This window comes from Dreissena polymorpha, chromosome 9 (assembly GCF_020536995.1).
Source record: "Dreissena polymorpha isolate Duluth1 chromosome 9, UMN_Dpol_1.0, whole genome shotgun sequence".
In the NCBI taxonomy this organism is placed as follows: Eukaryota; Metazoa; Mollusca; class Bivalvia; order Myida; family Dreissenidae; genus Dreissena; species Dreissena polymorpha.
The window spans coordinates 38,830,036-38,850,684 of record NC_068363.1 but is presented as its reverse complement, the minus strand read 5'-3'; the positions used below and the strand labels follow the sequence as shown (position 1 = coordinate 38,850,684).

At 38.1% G+C, this 20,649-nt stretch overlaps 1 protein-coding gene across 1 annotated transcript in view; it reads right to left on the bottom strand.

Annotated features, from left to right (window-relative positions):
• Positions 1–20,649, bottom strand: part of LOC127844265 (CD109 antigen-like) — a 47,179-nt gene that overhangs the window by 13,069 nt on the left and 13,461 nt on the right. The window contains exons 6-21 of the mRNA XM_052374332.1: positions 19,154–19,282; positions 17,349–17,388; positions 16,953–17,037; positions 15,567–15,729; positions 14,910–15,155; positions 12,800–12,988; positions 12,084–12,254; positions 10,470–10,661; positions 7,945–8,094; positions 7,011–7,148; positions 6,636–6,684; positions 5,719–5,832; positions 5,036–5,153; positions 3,979–4,096; positions 3,499–3,618; positions 278–397 (exon numbers count right to left, since the gene is read on the bottom strand). Coding sequence (XP_052230292.1) covers positions 278–397; positions 3,499–3,618; positions 3,979–4,096; positions 5,036–5,153; positions 5,719–5,832; positions 6,636–6,684; positions 7,011–7,148; positions 7,945–8,094; positions 10,470–10,661; positions 12,084–12,254; positions 12,800–12,988; positions 14,910–15,155; positions 15,567–15,729; positions 16,953–17,037; positions 17,349–17,388; positions 19,154–19,282 — 2,142 coding nt within the window. The remainder of the gene's footprint in view (positions 1–277; positions 398–3,498; positions 3,619–3,978; positions 4,097–5,035; positions 5,154–5,718; positions 5,833–6,635; positions 6,685–7,010; positions 7,149–7,944; positions 8,095–10,469; positions 10,662–12,083; positions 12,255–12,799; positions 12,989–14,909; positions 15,156–15,566; positions 15,730–16,952; positions 17,038–17,348; positions 17,389–19,153; positions 19,283–20,649) is intronic.

The window sequence follows — 20,649 nt, the reverse complement described above, 5'->3', positions numbered from 1 at the left end:
ATGCTCGGTTTTATTTGTTTGTATGACAATATATTCCATGTGAATTTCCCACAATGATATCAGAGAATTTACAACCGAATGCTCGGACATTGTCAAGGGAAATTCATCAGTATTATGCATTTATGAGCCTGTATATTCTAGCACATGCTCTCCATGGCATCCTAGCATTAACACAAATATTGTAAAATGATCATAATATTTAAACAATATGCCATCATCTTAACTTTCAAATAACATAATAAACCAAGCAATGCCAAAGCAACAAAAAGACTCTCACAAAGACGATGGTTTGGTGATCACCCGAGGTTGTTTTAGGCTTGTAGGCGCTAACTATTCCCATCTCGTCCACCAACACAAACTTGTAGTTGTCTCCACCATCTTCCATGGTAAGCAGCACCTGGGATAACACAAAGTGGATTAATGCAGGAATTCATTGTTATTTTCTCACCATTTTGGACATGGGACCTTATTCCTTTGATTGGGAAAATTCGTGGCGTTTGATTTAAATTGGGAAATAAGTGTTGTTGTTGTTTTGCTAAAATAATTCTTGAAAATTGAAAATAAAAATGTTTTCTGTATTATATTTACTAAAGGTCAACTTATATAGCTGTATGGGAGATGAACAAAAAAGATTATGAGATCATAAAAAAATAACTTCAATTAGGAATTTTAAGGACCTATTTGGGAAAATTATATACTTTTTTCAATTGGGAATGGGGCCAAAAACTGACCCAATTTTTAACACAAAAAATGACCCAATTTTTAACACAAAAACTGACCCAATTTTTAACACAAAAACTGACGCAATTTTTAACACAAAAAATGACCCAATTTTTAACACAAAAACTGACCCAATTTTCAACACAAAAAATGACCCAATTTTTCACACAGAAAATGACCCAATTTTTCACACAAAAAATGACCCAATTTTTAACACAAAAACTGACCCAATTTTTAACACAAAAAAACAAACTGAATTTTGTTGTGTTTAAACCACATTTTTTCACCCAAATAAAAGTTCATTTTATGGTGTGGTATAAAGCATAAATTTTTTGTTTTAATTGGTGGAAAAAATACTTTAATTTTATTAATTGTTAATAAATTAATCTGTAAAATCTTGTAATTTTTTAAGTACCATTTTAATACTGATGTCATGTTTTATGTGTGCATGTGTTGTATATACAGCAATAGTAAGGAAATGTTCATGCAAAAGTGGGTTGTGTGCCATAATATTACGCTCCCAGTGTAGTCCCAGACATGGGTTGTGTGCCATATGCTCCCAGTGTAGTTCCAGACATAGGTTGTGTGCCATATGCTCCCAGTGTAGTTCCAGACATAGGTTGTGTGCCATATGCTCCCAGTGTAGTTCCAGACATGGGTTGGGTGCCATATGCTCCCAGTGTAGTTCTAGACATGGGTTGTGTGCCATATGCTCCCAGTGTAGTTCCAGACATAGGTTGTGTGCCATATGCTCCCAGTGTAGTTCCAGACATGGGTTGGGTGCCATATGCTCCCAGTGTAGTTCCAGACATAGGTTGTGTGCCATATGCTCCCAGTGTAGTTCCAGACATGGGTTGGGTGCCATATGCTCCCAGTGTAGTTCCAGACATAGGTTGTGTGCCATATGCTCCCAGTGTAGTTCCAGACATAGGTTGTGTGCCATATGCTCCCAGTGTAGTTCCAGACATGGGTTGTGTGCCATATGCTCCCAGTGTAGTTCCAGGCTTGGGTTGTGTGCTATATGCTCCCAGTGTAGTTCCAGACTTGGGTTGTGTGCCATATGCTCCCAGTGTAGTTCCAGACATAGGTTGTGTGCCATATGCTCCCAGTGTAGTTCCAGACATAGGTTGTGTGCCATATGCTCCCAGTGTAGTTCCAGACTTGGGTTGTGTGCCATATGCTCCCAGTGTAGTTCCAGACATAGGTTGTGTGCCATATGCTCCCAGTGTAGTTCCAGACATAGGTTGTGTGCCATATGCTCCCAGTGTAGTTCCAGACTTGGGTTGTGTGCCATATGCTCCCAGTGTAGTTCCAGACATGGGTTGTGTGCCATATGCTCCCAGTGTAGTTCCAGACATGGGTTGTGTGCTATATGCTCCCAGTGTAGTTCCAGACATAGGTTGTGTGCCATATGCTCCCAGTGTAGTTCCAGACATGGGTTGTGTGCCATATGCTCCCAGTGTAGTTCCAGGCTTGGGTTGTGTGCTATATGCTCCCAGTGTAGTTCCAGACATGGGTTGTGTGCTATATGCTCCCAGTGTAGTTCCAGACATGGGTTGTGTGCCATATGCTCCCAGTGTAGTTCCAGACATGGGTTGTGTGCCATATGCTCCCAGTGTAGTTCCAGGCTTGGGTTGTGTGCTATATGCTCCCAGTGTAGTTCCAGACATGGGTTGTGTGCCATATGCTCCCAGTGTAGTTCCTGACATGGGTTGTGTGCCATATGCTCCCAGTGTAGTTCCTGACATGGGTTGTGTGCCATATGCTCCCAGTGTAGTTCCTGACATGGGTTGTGTGCCATATGCTCCCAGTGTAGTTCCAGGCTTGGGTTGTGTGCTATATGCTCCCAGTGTAGTTCCAGACATGGGTTGTGTGCCATATGCTCCCAGTGTAGTTCCAGACATGGGTTGTGTGCTATATGCTCCCAGTGTAGTTCCAGACATAGGTTGTGTGCCATATGCTCCCAGTGTAGTTCCAGACTTGGGTTGTGTGCCATATGCTCCCAGTGTAGTTCCAGACATGGGTTGTGTGCAATATGCTCCCAGTGTAGTTCCAGACATGGGTTGTGTGCCATATGCTCCCAGTGTAGTTCCAGACATGGGTTGTGTGCCATATGCTCCCAGTGTAGTTCCAGACATGGGTTGTGTGCAATATGCTCCCAGTGTAGTTCCAGACATGGGTTGTGTGCCATATGCTCCCAGTGTAGTTCCAGACATGGGTTGTGTGCCATATGCTCCCAGTGTAGTTCCAGACATAGGTTGTGTGCCATATGCTCCCAGTGTAGTTCCAGACATGGGTTGTGTGCTATATGCTCCCAGTGTAGTTCCTGACATGGGTTGTGTGCCATATGCTCCCAGTGTAGTTCCTGACATGGGTTGTGTGCCATATGCTCCCAGTGTAGTTCCAGACATGGGTTGTGTGCTATATGCTCCCAGTGTAGTTCCAGTCATGGGTTGTGTGCCATATGCTCCCAGTGTAGTTCCAGACTTGGGTTGTGTGCCATATGCTCCCAGTGTAGTTCCAGGCTTGGGTTGTGTGCTATATGCTCCCAGTGTAGTTCCAGACATGGGTTGTGTGCCATATGCTCCCAGTGTAGTTCCAGACATGGGTTGTGTGCTATATGCTCCCAGTGTAGTTCCAGACATGGGTTGCGTGGTCTTAAGCTCTGCTAGGCGCATATTGCATAAGGCCCATTTTCACATTATGCTGCTCATATACTTAAATATGCTTGGCGAGTACAAAAAAAGAATAAAATCATTCCCTGCTGCTAGTTCTTACCTCTAGATAGTCGTCATTGAACCAGTAGTTGAACACAGACACACGCACACCAATCTGCTCACCACGCATGATGATTTCTGGGGCCTCGACTATGATGTACATGTACCGAGTAGCATCATACTGAAACATGTCATCAAAATTTCAATTTCAATTAAAATTTGCCAGAAGGAAAATTTTCCTTTTTTTTCAAAGTTCTTAAAATAGATAACACTAATTACTTTAAATAGATGCCTTAATAGTAAATAATGGTGGGCATCAATTTTATAGCATTTAAATACTTGTTTTACTCAAATGAATAAAATCTTAAAACTGAGATATTTGACAAGACAACCAACAGGATTTTATTTTTTTTAATTTGGGGGAAAAACTATACACTTTTGGCTGAGAAGAATGGGCTGATTTTGGCCCCAAAATGAAGAAGAATACACCCTGTAAACACTACCCGTATATTCTAGCTGTACATGATATATTCACACTTACCCTGAGAGGACGCTGCATAAGGCCCAGTCCTTTTTCTCTGCTCACAGACAGGCCATTGATGATCCAGGTGAGCGGGTACCTGGGGTGCTCCACACGCATCTGCACCATCCCATCAGGCCTGCAAACCACAGACGTGTTTCATTGTATTGCAGGACTGGGCTGATGGGCAACTAGATCAGTTGTGCCTCATTCTGGGACAACTGGGCTTAATGCATGTGCCTAAAGTGTCATACTAGATTAGCCTGTGCATTCCACACAGGCTAATCAGGGACATTTCCCCTTTTATGAATTTTTATGTTTTATAGGAAGTTTCTTTCAAAACAAAATATCCAGTTTTATTAGAAAGTGTTGGTGAACAGGCTAATCTGCGATGACACTTTATGCACATGCATTAAGCCCAGTTGTCCAAGAACGAGGCTCGTAGGATTGTTAATCAGGTGAAATCATACACATGTTTCATACTACCTACAGACTTTTGCTAATTCATCAATGAAGATTATTATAGACAAGACTATTGCCAAGCAATACAAGTCCCCTACCTCCTACGCAGTATCCACCATTTTCAGCAATATTTGTAGTTTATTTATTGCCATAGAAACGAGAATTCTTGACGTAGGAACAAAATGAAATGACGTGCATATTGCCATCTGTCCATGTTTGAAGTTTTATTAAAAAATATGAAGAACTTTTAAAGTTATCGCAGGATCCAGAAAAGTGTGCCAGACTGACAGACAGACACACAGAGTGCAAACCATAAGTCCCTGTTTATTTTCACCGATAGGGGACTAAAAATTGAAGTATATGTTTCTTACAAACATAATCATAAAAGTTGTTAGTAGTCAATCAAGAAATGAAATTGGGTTCGATTTCTTTGTCTATAAGACCACATGTAAGCATTATTAAATCAATTAACATGAAGTATTTTATGAACTAACTTGCAGTTTCAATCAGATAATTATAGTTGATGCAGCATATGAGTGTTAAAATATTTGAAAATAGAGTATTTCAATTCGTAAAAACAATGGGTCTGACCAATCATACAAATATTGACACCTACTTGACGAATCTTTCCTGCCATGCCCATCCACTATCCTCGTAGAAGCGTAGATTTCGACTGACTCGGTAGATCATGTTCATCGTGCGGTTGTCCACATAGCGGGGATCTGGTACTGGACCTGCAGCAAACAACAATCGCTAACTTGTAACATGGTACATATAATTTATGTAATAAGAGGGCCACATGTCCCTAAACAGCTCACCTGAATGTTAAGATCTTTGTATTTGTACGTTCAATTTGAATTGATATTGTTAAAGTCATTTATAATATTATTATCCATATGATGCCAAGGTATTGCCAGTTTCAACCACAATAGTATATACCATAATAAATATCAAATATTAACTCTTTCAGTGCTGGAACCGAATTTCGAAGGCCTTTGCAAACAGTTTGGATCCAGATGAGATGCCACAGAACGTGGCATCTCATCAGGATCCAAACTGTTTGCTATTCTGATAGTTTTCTTTGAAAAAAATCGATGAAAATGCTAATTTTAGAAATTCAGCCGACGACATTTTAGCAGACGACACATTTCCCAGCATGCAAAGGGTTAAATCTCCAGGTCTCAGAGTTTCTGTAAAGAATTTTAAAGTCCTTTTTTCTACTGAAGTTTTTTACTTAAAATATACATTCTTTATTTTTCATAACTTCAAAAAAAGGAAGATTAAATGTAAAATACACACATCCTTGCTCATCAGCCCAATCAGGACAGTCCTTTTTGCCGTCACATGTCTGGTTGATATGGTAACAGCCACTCAGGAAACACGGCCGCTCTCCAATATTCCAATTACAGTAGTCTGTGAAAGACAAGTTTGAAATATGCTACAGTTCAGGCGAGAAGGGGCCATGAACACACTTATATATGGGATGTGCTCTATAAAAAAGGGGGTTTAATGCATGTGTGTAAAGTGAAGTCCCAGATTAGCCTGTGAATCCGCACAGTCTAATCAGGGACAACACTTTCTGCTTTATGGTATTTTTCATTTACAGAAAGTCTCATCTTAGCAAAAATCCAGTTTAGGCAGAAAGTATTGTCCCTGATTAGCCTGTGCGGACTGCACAGGCTAATCTGGGACAACACTTTGCGCACATGAATAAAACCACCTTTTCACAGAGCACGGCTCATACAGAAAAGAATTGTGGAAGTTCAGGAGACATGTGTTTAAAATCATCTGATGGTGATTAATATCATCATATACCACTATGACAAACGAGGAGTTTTGAAATAATTGCTGTTTATTACCCTCTAAAGCGTGACCTTTACAGAAGCAGATTTGTTCTTGTGCTTGTGAAAAATCGCCTTATATAGAAAAAGATTTTGTGCAAAATTGAAAAAAAATCCTTCAATTTTCAAAGCATGTCTGAATAAAGATGCATTTTGACACAGACAACCTTGAAAACTGCTTAAAACCCCCTAAGTTATGTCACACACTATGAATTCTTTTGAAATGTGATTAGTGAAATTAATAAAAAATTTAAATATTGGAGGCATTTTTTTCAAGGATGGCTTGTTTTCATTCTGTAAAATGTTTTGGCATCTCACATTTTATGTGTTTTTTTACTCACGTTTTCCACAGACAATATGAAATCATGTAATTACCTGGTACACTGTAGATTGTAGCATCAGAAAACACCAAGAGGCCAGAATGCTGGAAAGATACATTGCAATTAGATTATAGAAAACAAAATCCAATAATTCTCCAACGAAATAAGTTTTTATGAATAAACAGTAGTACAAACAGAAAAAGATTTCTTGACTTGGTAACAACCAGTCGGATGGCATTGTGCAGCAAAGTGCATCATGTATCAACAAAAAGAAAAAATCAAAACATGACTTAGAGAAAGTTACAGCATTAATACATACATTTTACAAAAGCAACCAAGGGCAATAACTCTTTTATAAGAAAGTGAAGGGTTATGGTTATAGTTATGGGGAAATATAGAAAATAAAAAATCCACAGTTGCAATATTTCACCTTAAATGTGTAGTTGGCATCTATTCCATAGCCGGTTGAAGGGTAGAACTTGTATTCATAATCGGTGTCACTGACGCGCCACAGCTGGCGGTAGCTCCCTCGCGCAGGCTCGTCATAACTCACCAGCTCGTCTATCAGCTGTACACAGAGAATAGTGCATATAACTTGGGTAGGTTTAGTCATATTATTAATCAAGGTTCCATAAGATATGTTTTACATGGTAAATTAGGTTAAGTTTCTGAGATGTTGTTAAGAATAAGTTCAGAGTCATGTGACATCAGTTAATAAGGATTTGGTAAAAAGAAGCATTTTATTGTTGGGTTAAATATTTTAATTGGCGTCAGGTTAGGCAAGATTATCATGGTCAGGTAAGATAGGTTTATATAACGAAAACCTGAGGCACAATAAAGGCAGAGAGGTTGGAGGAATTCAGTATTGTGGTACTTTTTGGGTTCCTATGAATAAATCATTTTGTAACTAGGCACTAAAGTGCTCCTCTAGTCATCCTTTTTTGAGATATACTCAATACAGGTATATAAATTGATGCAACAGGATATCAATTACTACTTCATTGAAATATGGAGCTACACAGCTGAAGAACAATCTTAACTTCTCCATTTGCAAGGGAGCAAATAGTGATCAGTTTGATTATGCAAGACACTGAAACCTAAAACATTGCTCAAACTGTATATATGAGTCCTGCTTTGGGGCAATGGGTCTTAATGCATGTGTGTAGTGTTGTCCAAGCTAAGCGTGTGCAGTCTGCACAGGCTAGTCAGGGTCAACACTAAAATAAAAGCGGAAAATGTTGTCCTTGTTAAGCCTGTGCAGACTTCACGTGCTATTTTTTTTGGACTACACTTTCATACATGCCTTAAACTCTGTTTTCCCAGACCGGAGCTCATATATTGAGACAAAGTACTGCGGTACATACCGTGTTCTCATTGAGCCCGTCATTCATGCCCCGGCTATAGAGGTCATTGGGCATGGCACTGAAGGCCACATAGGAGCCCGGCTCAGCGATGGCATTGATCTCCAGTGTGTGCAGCGTGAAGTCCTTGCCTTTGTTGATTTCAGCATACACCTGGGGCATTGAAACAGGACATACTGGCATTATAAGCAATGAAAGGGGCATATGAAGCATACACCGTGAAGTCCTTGCATTTGTTGATCTCAGCATACACCTGGGGCATTGAAACAGGAGATACTGGCATTATAAACAATGTAAGAGGCATATGAAGCATACACCGTGAAGTCCTTGCATTTGTTGATCTCAGCATACACCTGGGGCATTGAAACAGGAGATACTGGCATTATAAACAATGTAAGAGGCATATGAAGCATACACCGTGAAGTCCTTGCATTTGTTGATCTCAGCATACACCTGGGGCATTGAAACAGGAGATACTGGCATTATAAACAATGTAAGAGGCATATGAAGCATACACCGTGAAGTCCTTGCATTTGTTGATCTCAGCATACACCTGGGGCATTGAAACAGGAGATACTGGCATTATAAACAATGTAAGAGGCATATGAAGCATACACCGTGAAGTCCTTGCATTTGTTGATCTCAGCATACACCTGGGGCATTGAAACAGGAGATACTGGCATTATAAACAATGTAAGAGGCATATGAAGCATACACCGTGAAGTCCTTGCATTTGTTGATCTCAGCATACACCTGGGGCATTGAAACAGGAGATACTGGCATTATAAACAATGTAAGAGGCATATGAAGCATACACCGTGAAGTCCTTGCATTTGTTGATCTCAGCATACACCTGGGGCATTGAAACAGGAGATACTGGCATTATAAACAATGTAAGAGGCATATGAAGCATACACCGTGAAGTCCTTGCATTTGTTGATCTCAGCATACACCTGGGGCATTGAAACAGGAGATACTGGCATTATAAACAATGTAAGAGGCATATGAAGCATACACCGTGAAGTCCTTGCATTTGTTGATCTCAGCATACACCTGGGGCATTGAAACAGGAGATACTGGCATTATAAACAATGTAAGAGGCATATGAAGCATACACCGTGAAGTCCTTGCATTTGTTGATCTCAGCATACACCTGGGGCATTGAAACAGGAGATACTGGCATTATAAACAATGTAAGAGGCATATGAAGCATACACCGTGAAGTCCTTGCATTTGTTGATCTCAGCATACACCTGGGGCATTGAAACAGGAGATACTGGCATTATAAACAATGTAAGAGGCATATGAAGCATACACCGTGAAGTCCTTGCATTTGTTGATCTCAGCATACACCTGGGGCATTGAAACAGGAGATACTGGCATTATAAACAATGTAAGAGGCATATGAAGCATACACCGTGAAGTCCTTGCATTTGTTGATCTCAGCATACACCTGGGGCATTGAAACAGGAGATACTGGCATTATAAACAATGTAAGAGGCATATGAAGCATACACCGTGAAGTCCTTGCATTTGTTGATCTCAGCATACACCTGGGGCATTGAAACAGGAGATACTGGCTTTATAAGCAATGAAAGGGGTATATGAAGCATACACCTAGGCAATTAAAGGGGCACATTGAAAAATACACCTACCGGTAGGCAATTAAAGGAGGAGATGGAAACAGGAGATACTGACACATCCTAAAATAGGCCTCTATTTAGGCATTATTAAGATTTTGATTTTGAAGATGTTTTCGGATGATATATTACATAATGAAATGCTTTTTCAAATTAAATTGTTTTTGCCCTTAGTAGTAGAAAAATACTTTGAGACAAAGTAGTAATGGTACATGCTAAGAATTTCTCTATACAAATCTTTTAACTAATATATTCACAGTATTTCTGAAATCAATATTTTGTTGAATGCCTGTTCATATTTGGATATGTGTACACTTGTTTTGACATATTCAAGCCAGTACTGTCAGTTGGTATATGTGACAGCCATGCATTCAATGTTTTAATAGTTTAACAATAATGCAAACCTCTGGTGCTTAAATATATGCAAAAAATAGTTTTAACTCTAAGCAAGTGATTGTAAACAAATTAATTTCCATTTAACAGAATCATTACTATTTTTCTTCTTTTATATGGTAAAATCATTAAATGCAAAAATGTGTGTACTTTTGTATGGAGAATGTTTACAACTCAATGAATTATTCAAATCATTAATTGAATTAATTGAATATCATTGTTTGGTGAAGTGTATTAACCCTTTAACACTCAGAACTAAAGTGAAAATAGCTATATGCAAAAAGCAGAACAGCCTACAAGTAACTCTGTTCATCTTTTATGCTGTGTGCTGCTTATCAGTATTTAAGGGTCGGAAATGAAGCCCTTAAAACTTAACTATTAAGAAAGGTCTTAAAATCAATTTTTCTTAAAGACTACAAACGTGTCAAAATGCGTATGAAAGCAGTAAAGAGTTTAAATCATAAACAGGCACTGGTAATTTCCCACCATACATACCGGATTGCTCCTGGTGCCGTTGACAAAGAAGTTGAGAGTATCGACCACCATCTCCTCGGGGGAGGTCTGTAGGTAGTACACCACTATCCTCGCTGTGGGAACCATCTCACGGGACAGGGCCACGGCGAACGTCTTGTGGCGCGAGATCATCTCCAGTTCATCCCCAATCAGGATGTTGCCCTGAGCAACGATCTATGCAAGGACAAGAAACGCACAGGTTGATTATGATAAGCAATTATTGAGTAGTGTCCTCCGAAAATGAATGTGTGTGCAGTGTTGTCCCAGATTAGCCAGTGTTTTTTCACCATTTTGCGAATGGGGCTGGGTCCCTTTGGATTCAGAAAATTTGTGGCGTTTTGACTAAAATTGGGAAATTAGTGTTGTTGCTGTTTTGGTACAAATTTGCTCCAAATTGATAATAGATGTGTTTTCAGTAATATGTTTACTAAGGTTGAATTTATATGACTGCATGGGAGATAAACAGTATGTAAAAAATAAATAAATAAAAAATGTTTTCATTTGGAAACCTTTAATTGAGAATTTTTAGGTCCCATTTGGGAAAAATATATACTTTTTTTCCATGAGGAATGGGGCCAACATTAATGCTGTCCATACAGGCTTATCAGGGACGACACTATCTGCTAACATGGTAGTTTTTTGTTTACAGGAAGTCTCTTCAGAACAAAAATCCAGTATAGGCTGAAAATGTTGTCCCAGATTAGCCTTTGCGGACTGACAGACTAATGTCAGACATCAGTTTTTGTATATGCAATAAGCCCGTAAGTTTTTCCATAGCAAGGCTTAATTTGTTGCAACTGGCTTGAAAACACGTCTGGTACCCATTATATAGGGAGACTGGCATGAAGAAATATTACTCATATGGAATCTTACTCAAAAGTCATTTATTATTTTTAATAAGCTACTTTAATTGTCTCGTATTTGTTAAACTAGTTAGTTGAATGAGGTTTATCCATACCTGTCAAAGTTACAAATTATGATTCATAGCTTACAATTCTTTATTATTTTTGTTCAATACGAATATTGTTACTCCATCAATGGTGCTTTTTATATTGCAATGGGAAAAAGACTTTTAACCCATGGTAAGAACTGGGAAGGAGTACTTTTAAACAACACTTTTATCTTCTTTTTTGGAAAAAACATTAAATGAAAATACCAGAACACCAACTATATGTTACTATACATTATTCAGTGTATAGTCTATAAAGCTTTATAATCATTCACTGTGACTTCCACACTAAGGTAAAATATGAGCACACAAAATGCAAACATTAATCAAATGCAAAACAAGAGCTTTCACTATAGGATGACATATGCCCCCGAAAACGCTTTTTTCGAAACCTAAACACAGATTTCGAAACCTAAACGCGGACTCTAAGTTCAAGGTCAAATTCAAAGGGGTCATAAATTGTGTGTATGGAAAGGCCTTGTCCACATACACATGCATACCAAATATGAAGGTTACATCTGAAGCGACATTGAAGTTATAAGCATTTTTCGAAACCTAAACGCAAAGTGTGACGGACAGACAGACGGAAATGCAATCACTAAATGCCCACCTTTGGGGGCATAATTAGGAAAGACTTCAGAACAAACCTGGTAAAATATCTTTGGCACAAAGTGGCTAGTTTTCACATGGAAGATCATAAACTCATTGACGTTGGGGCTCTCAGTTGACGTCCTCACGGCGATGTAACTCTTGCTGGGTGATTGGTAGACTGTGGCCTTCATGTCCTTTGTTGTCATTACATCATAATCGTAGCGGGCCTATGAATGAATGTAACAATGTGATAATATAAAGACAGAATAATGCATTTGTGTTGAATACAGATTAGTTTTTATATTGATATAAAAAATCTCTAAGCAAAATTGGTCTTCCACACTTTTCTTTTATTTAAACCATCCTCCTCTAGAACTTGCACGTCTTCATTTTTTGAAAATAAATAATAATAATTTGCTGATAACAAAAATAGCTGATTAACATAAGCAACACCATATTACAACATGTAATACAACCAAAATATGGCATCATGTACATAGAAAACGGCATTGAGAACTCAGTAGAATCAAGATAAAGATAAATAAGCCTAGCATAAGTTTAAACCTATTTATTTAAGCTCGATAGCATCAAAAGCCTAAGGTTTATATAAACGCTCTCGAGTCCGTTTCCTGGGCCTAGAACCAGTACTTGGTGTCTATGGGGAGATCTTAAGAACGCTCCCACGGTTTCGATCGAACCCGTGACCTCCCGGTCCCTAGGCGGACACCATATCCATTACACCATGGCAACCTTCGTATAAGCATTAAATAACCGTTATTTCAACTGCATCGACCCCGGCAGGTATTTCAATATCAAACTGAGCCACTCCATTGATGGGAATCTTTTCTTCTGGAGCAGTGATAGCACTGTTTGCAACTGAGGATCCAGTGTAACGTTTTGTAATTTGGATCTTCCTATAATCAGACTTCACTGGGGTTCCATCTAGGTACATGGCAGCAACCTGACAAGAAAAGCAAAATTAAAACAATATATCAATTAAATAACTGTTTCTCTGTAAAATTTCTTAGGTTGATGAGTTAGAACATTTCTCAATAGTTTATATGCAAAGTATTAAAGAGTTAAAAGGTCTGGAAGTGTTTTTGACTTCTTTTCAATATTTACAACCTTGGTCATGCGGTCAATTTATTTAGGGGAATACATGCTGTTAGTTTAGGTAAAATTTCTACAGCAATTCCATAGAAACTAGCTCACTGAAATACTATTACGGGTATTCTGTTTTTGTGAATATACCAATTTTTTCTAAGTATAAAAAACACCTTCATTTTGACAAAACAGGAATAACCAAACAAGGCTAAAAGGGATCATTTAAAAATAGAGAATACTTTTCTAAAATCCCTTCAAGCCCTTTATGAATAATAAGTTTACTGAAAAACTGTCTGTAATTAAAAAAAATAAAAATAAACGAGCTACCAAACTTAACCTTTGGGGTCATTTTATGTAGGGGTTTTTAGTGTGAATATAATCCCTCAAGCTCTTCCTGAATGACTAATCTACAGACAATCTTTAACCTAGCTTGGACTCAGACCCTGTTACAAACACGAGTTTGCAAGAGCAAGTAGAAAAGCTTGCCTTTTTTTTTAAAGTAAATGTTAAAATGAACAAGAGGTGTGCTCATCAGAAACACATTGACAATGCCCCCTACTGCGTCGCTTTGAAATAAAATTTCTATTAAGCATTTGGCAGGTATAGGGAGGGGGGGGAGATGATGAAAGAAAGAAATGATGATGATAATATCATATAAAAACAAGAGATAAGTTCATCAGAAACACAATGCCCTCTATTGCGCCGCTTTCAAATAAAAAATGTGTTTGTGTTCTTTTTTTTTACTTTGAACTTGAAGGATGTCCTTGACCTTGAACTCCCACCACTCAAAATGTGCAGCTTCATGAGAACGCCGCTTTGAAATATTAATTTTTTTACCTTTGACCTTGAAGGATGACCTTGACTCTGAACTACCACCTCTCAAAATGTGCAACTTCATGAGAAACACATGCATTCCAAATATCAAGTTGCTATCTTCAATATTGCAAAAGTAATGGCCACGTTAAAGTTCTTTTTTCGGACAGACTGACATACTGACAGACAGTTCAACTGCTATATGCCACTCTACCGGGGGCATAAAAAACTTTGACAAATCATCAATTAGGTAATAAATATACAAAATCTGTACAGTAACTGTGAAAAGAACTTAAATTCTTGGTAAGGAAAAATATAATCTGAGATTTATATTTATGTAAATTACTTCCCTTGAATATAATTGTCTCTAACAAATCTCTATTTTAGTAGCAAATAATTATAAGCCACTACTGTGACTGTAGATTCACAGGTAACCTTAAAGTACCTAAGATACTTGTATACCCTTCACCTTTCACCACTCAAAATGTGCAGCTCCATGAGATACACATGCATGCCAAATATCAAGTTGCTATCTTCAATATTGAATAATTATCTCCCTTTAAAGCTTATTACTTCCCTTGAATTTGTATTTTTGACCTTAGACCTTGAAGGATGACCTTGATCTTTAACTACGATGTGTTTGTCAGAAACACAAAGCCGCCTATTGCGCCGCTTTGATTTATATTTTTTTATATAATTTGGCAGGTCAGATAATTATCTCCATTAAAAGCTTATTACTTCCCTTGGATTTGTATTTTCGACCCTAGACCTTGAAGGATGATGTTGACCTTGAACTTTTACCACTCAAAATGTGCAGCTCCATGAGATACACATGCATGCCAAATATCAAGTTGCTATCTTCAATATTGCAAAACTTATGGCAAAGTGGACAGTTCAACTGCTATATGCCACCCTACCGGGGGCATAAAAACAGCTGCATTCTTTACAAAGCAAGATATACATACATAGATTGTCATCACTGAATCGGGCTTGAAGGTTCTCACGCTGTCTCCAATGAAGACTAGCTGCACTGATGGATCAAAGATGATGGTGCTTGCAAAGCCGTGCTGGGTCATATTGAACCACCAGTCCTTGACACTCACATTGAATACACACTCAAACCCGAAGAGGTCCATTGCCACGGGAAACATTTCACGAACCCTCATCATCATATCAGAGCGTGCAAACTCAAAGTCGATTGTACCCTTGAACTAAAACAAGCAAAAATCATCTTGGCATAAAAATTTGTAATGATTTTTTTTCCCTTATATATTACTCCTTACCACATAGACAGCTCAAATGAAGCATGTTTCTTCACATAAAGACAAATTATCAACTTACTAATAGGCTGGTACCTTAATTTTTAAATCCAATTGTCCAGTTGGACATGTGCCCTCAAAATTAAACTTGTCCTTCCTAAGAGATTACTTGACTTCTAGACCAACTTGGCTAATAATAAAATGTACAACTTAATGGCATTTGATAGTTTTCAAATGTCAAAAACTGTCAGCAATTTACAAATAATCTTAATTAAAACCACCAAAGTTTTCAGAAATAACTGCTGATTATCGATATTTGTTTCAGAGGCACCACTAATAAAGATGCTGACTAACAGCACTTACATATTCATAATGTCTATACAGCTTCGGGAACATGCTGAAGTCCCATGGCTGTCTGTTTGCAAACAGTGGGTTATTGAGCAACTGCAAGTAGGGAGCCTTGTTTGGGGGCACCAAAGTCAAGGTCACATCTGCACTGCCAGTCACTGGCCGCCCGGTTGTGATGCTGAAAAAAGTATAAACATTTTAGCATAGCACTGGGGCTTAATTCATGTGCGTGGATTTTTGTCCCAGATAAGCCTGCGCAATCTTCAAAGTCTTATTAGTGAGAACACTTTCCGCTAAAGTGGATTTTTTATTGTTTAAAAGAAGTCTCTTCTATATAACAATCCATTTTAGGCCCTATGACTATGGGCTAATCTGGGACAAAACTATGCACTTGTATTAGCCTGATTTACAAGAGCACAACCCTTTACCACATAGATACGTATTTTCCCACATTTGTAGTTCCTTAGAAAGTTTAATAGAATTTTAGACTTTTCTAACTAGATTCAAGTTTTTAAGGCTTCATCTCCAGACTTAAGATACTGATGAGCAGCATACAGCATTAAACCTGATAAACCATAAGTTACTCGATGGCTGTTCAGTTTTATGCTGTTTACACATAGCCATTTTCACTTTGCTTCTAAGTGGCAAAGGGTTACATTTATAACAAGACTATTGCCAAGCAATATAAGTCCCCTACCGGCTCCACCATTGTCTGAAATTCCACCATTTTCAGATTTTGTTTAAATATATTTGTTGCCATAGCAACCAGATTTTTTTATGAAGGAACAAAATGAAATGACGTGCATAATGTCCATATTGCCATCTATCCATGTTTTAAGTTCGTGAAAAAATAATAAGAACTTTAAAAATTATCGCAGGATTCAGAAAACCACCATTTAAGCAGTATTTCTAGTCTATTTGTTGCCATAGCAACCAGAATTTTTGACGTAGGAACGAAATGAAATGACGTGCATAATGTCCATACTGCCATCTATCCATGTTTCAAGTTTCATGAAAAAATCTTGAAGAACTTTAAAAGTTATCGCAGGATCCAGAAAAGTGTGACAGACTGACTGACAGAGCAAAATCCATAAGTCCCCTCCAGTGAAACCGGTAGGGGACTAATTATAGCAAAATAAAGCATACCTGCAATAAACGGGAAAAAGTTACTGAAGATAATTATGGCAATGTGCATCCACTTTCAGAGCTTAATGATTTTCGCTAACTATTAAATAGCTCTATTGAGCTTAAGAAAATAAATTGACCACAACTGTGTATCAAAATATATCATGCATACATTTTTAAATAGTAGCATGTTCTGTGCAAATCACATATTCAGCCAGGGAGAGTCTAACATTACCATAGAATGTATTTCATACATGAAAATCAAACATGTTTTACTTAGCATTAAGTCTTCCACGGACGTATTCCATATTATCCCACACATACGGTGTTGTTGTCACATTGACATCAAATCGTGGGTCCCCTGGAAAAAAGAGTATGTTGATCCCTAAAAGTCACATAGGAAACCAGATACACGAATAACTTGTATAAAATGCTGTTTTTTTATTTCTGACAAACATAAATGCTTCAAAACATTGTATTATCTTGGACTGGTAAAACATATTTATTATATTTAAAAAAAAAAAAACTTACTTCTAATGTAACTCATTGGACATTGTGAAAATATGCATATTTATTTACAACAGTTCTTCAGCAAAACATAAGTATCTGCAAAAATTCAGTTTTATTAATAATTAAAAATACACAAATATGATTGATAAAATCAAGACTTACAGTACTCTTCTACCTGGAAATACTTGTTATATTGGAAACCCTGAAAAGACAAAATAAATAATAGTTTACAGTTGTATGAGACAGCAATAGCAGTTCTTACTGCTGTAGACATTGTCTTCTGGTTGTATGAGACAGCAATAACAGTTCTTACTGCTGTAGACAATGTCTTAAGGTTGTATGAAACAGCAATAACAGTTCTTACTGCTGTAGACATTGTCTTCTGGTTGTATGAGACAGCAATAACAGTACTTACTGTTGTACACATTGTCTTCTGGTTGTATGAGACAGCAATAACAGTTCTTACTGTTGTACACATTGTCTTCTGGTTGTATGAGACAGCAATAACAGTTCTTACTGCTGTAGACATTGTCTTCTGGTTGTATGAGACAGCAATAACAGTTCTTACTGCTGTAGACATTGTCTTCTGGTTGTATAAGACAGCAATAACAGTTCTTACTGCTGTAGACATTGTCTTCTGGTTGTAAGAGACAGCAATAACAGTTCTTACTGCTGTAGACAATGTCTTAAGGTTGTATGAAACAGCAATAGCAGTTCTTACTGCCGTAGACATTGTCTTCTGGTTGTATGAGACAGCAATAACAGTTCTTACTGCTGTAGACATTGTCTTCTGGTTGTATGAGACAGCAATAATAGTTCTTACTGCTGTAGACATTGTCTTATGTATTTGAGCATCCCATGTGCGAAAAGTGTTGTCCCAGTATAGCCTGTGCAGTCTGCACAATTTCTGCCTCAACCGGATTTTCGTCAAGAACAGTATTTCTTTGAACAAAAAAAACAACAAAAGCAAAAAGTGTCATCCCTGATTAGCCTGTCACAAGCTAACCTGGGACCACACTGTGTACATGCATTAAACCCCCTTTTCACAGAGCGCTTCTCATTTATGTTTACACAGAATCGGACCAGGTATGTGTCACAGACAACTCATGCCCCTACTACAGATTTGAACACAGACATTTCCACTAGAATATGAGTCACGTTCTGAGAAAACTGGGCATAATGCATGTGCGTAAAGTGTCATCCCAGTTTAGTCTGTTCAGTCTGCACAGGCTAATCAGGGATGACACTTTCTGTCAAGATTGGATTTTTGCTAAGAAAGAAACGAGAAATGTCATAAAAGCAGAAAGTGTTGTCCCTGATAAGCCCGTGCACAGGCTAATCTGGGACGACACTTTACGCATATGCATTATGCCCAGTTTTCTCAGAACGCAACTCATATTATACGATGGACAACAAGGCATGTGTCTATTGGGAACAGATGCATCCACATTCCATCTTTGTCTCAAAAATCCTCTCATGTCAAAAACTAGTCGTTTATGGGAAGTGTAACTGTTAAGCTCTATGTGTGACATTGAAAAAACTACAAATTTCCCAATTGCAGTCAAAAAAATTCCCAATTGAAGGTTTAAAAAAAAAAAAATGTTATAAATAAAAAGCAAAATTTAGTTAGTTTCCCTACGCAGCTCTATGGCTTGAACCTAAGTGAATATATTATTGACAACTTGACACCATTTAGTATTTGGGTACAAAAAATCCAATATACACCAATTTCCCAATATGAAGACTTCACAACTCAAATTATATCAATTTCATGTTTTTTTCGTGCACAATCTTCCCCATTGGGTTGGTAACGATACTTTTCCCAATGGGGTAAAAAAATCACTGAAGATAAATGACAAAGTTACAATGAGGACAAGACGTAGAATGGTCAATTTTGACATTTTAACTCTTATGTGTGACCTTGATCATACAGGTAGCAAGACAGGTGATAATAATCGATAGCCTACATAAGCATCCACTTGGATGGACCAGTTGCCATAGTTGGGTTGGTCAGAGAGGGTGAAGTTCTGGCTCACGAAGCCTCCCGCATTGGTCTGCAGGCCTAGCCAGCGACGCACTGGAAAACCTGTCGGGTCCTGGAAATAATACAGCACAGGTCTTCACAATTGACTAGTAACTAAACATAAATTTAGTCATTGAATGCAGTAACTGTTATACCCAGGTATTAAATTCCTGGTGATTCAGTCTCCACAATCGACTCTTGATTAATCATAAATTGAGTCATGTAGGTACTGATAGTGTTTGTATTAAATCAGCTGTAAATCATATCAGATGGATGCAATCTATTCATTTAAAAAACCTGGACAACAACCTAAGACAAAGGGACACCTGGGACAGGCAGAGTGATCAATGTGTCTGCAAGTGGAAGTTCTTGCACATGTAAGATTAAAGAAAAAATGAGGGGTCATGATCCACCCACGTTATATTGGATTCAGAGTTAAAACAGAGCTCGTTATTTAGGATTTACAGTGCTGTCATATTTGAGATAAGGAATCTATCACTGGGATTCCTTTAACAATTCAATGATAGCAATACTGTTCATAAAGTCGGTCATAGAAATAGAGAATTAGAATATGTATATTTTTTACTAGGTTATAATACTGGCATGATTTCATATTGTGAATTTCCACCTATATTTAATTCATTGAGAAACTATAAATGGCTCGGCAGAGGCCGACGCATATCTCCAAGTCGCATCTTTGACCCAGGGGCGCCCAAGGGTTGGTAATGGGGCCATGCATAGTTGAGATTGACCGTATTGTCATAAGAGATGTTCAGTATCAATTTGAAGTAAATCGGTGTAGAAATGAAGAAATTATAGTAAAAGGCAATTTTGGGTGGGCGTGGCCTATGTGGGCGGGGCGCCCCAGGGTTGGTAATGGTGCCATGCATAGTTGAGATTGACTGTATTGTCATAAGAGGTTCAGTATCAATTTGGAGTGAATCGGTGTAGAAATAAAGAAATTATAGTAAAAGGCAATTTTGGGTGGGCGTGGCCTATGTTGGCGGGGGGCCCCAGGGTTGGTAATGGGGCCTGCATAGCTGAGATTGACCGTATTGTCATAAGAGATGTTCAGTATCAATTTGAAAATTATCGGTGTAAGAATGAAGAAATTATAGTAAAAGGCAATTTTGGGTGGGCGTGGCCTATGTGGATGGTTCGCCCCAGGGTTGGTAATGGCGCCATGCATAGTTGAGATTGACTGTATTGTCATATAAGAGATTCAGTATCAATTTGAAGTGAATCGGTGTAGAAATTATAGTAAAAGGCAATTTTGGGTGGGCGTGGCCTATGTGGCAGGGCTCCCCAGAGTCGGTAATTGGTCCATGCATAGTTGAAATTAACTGTATTGTCATAAGAGAGATTCGGTATCAATTTGAAGTGAATTGGTGTAGAAATGAAGAAATTATAGTAAAAGGCAATTTTGGGTGGGCATGGCCT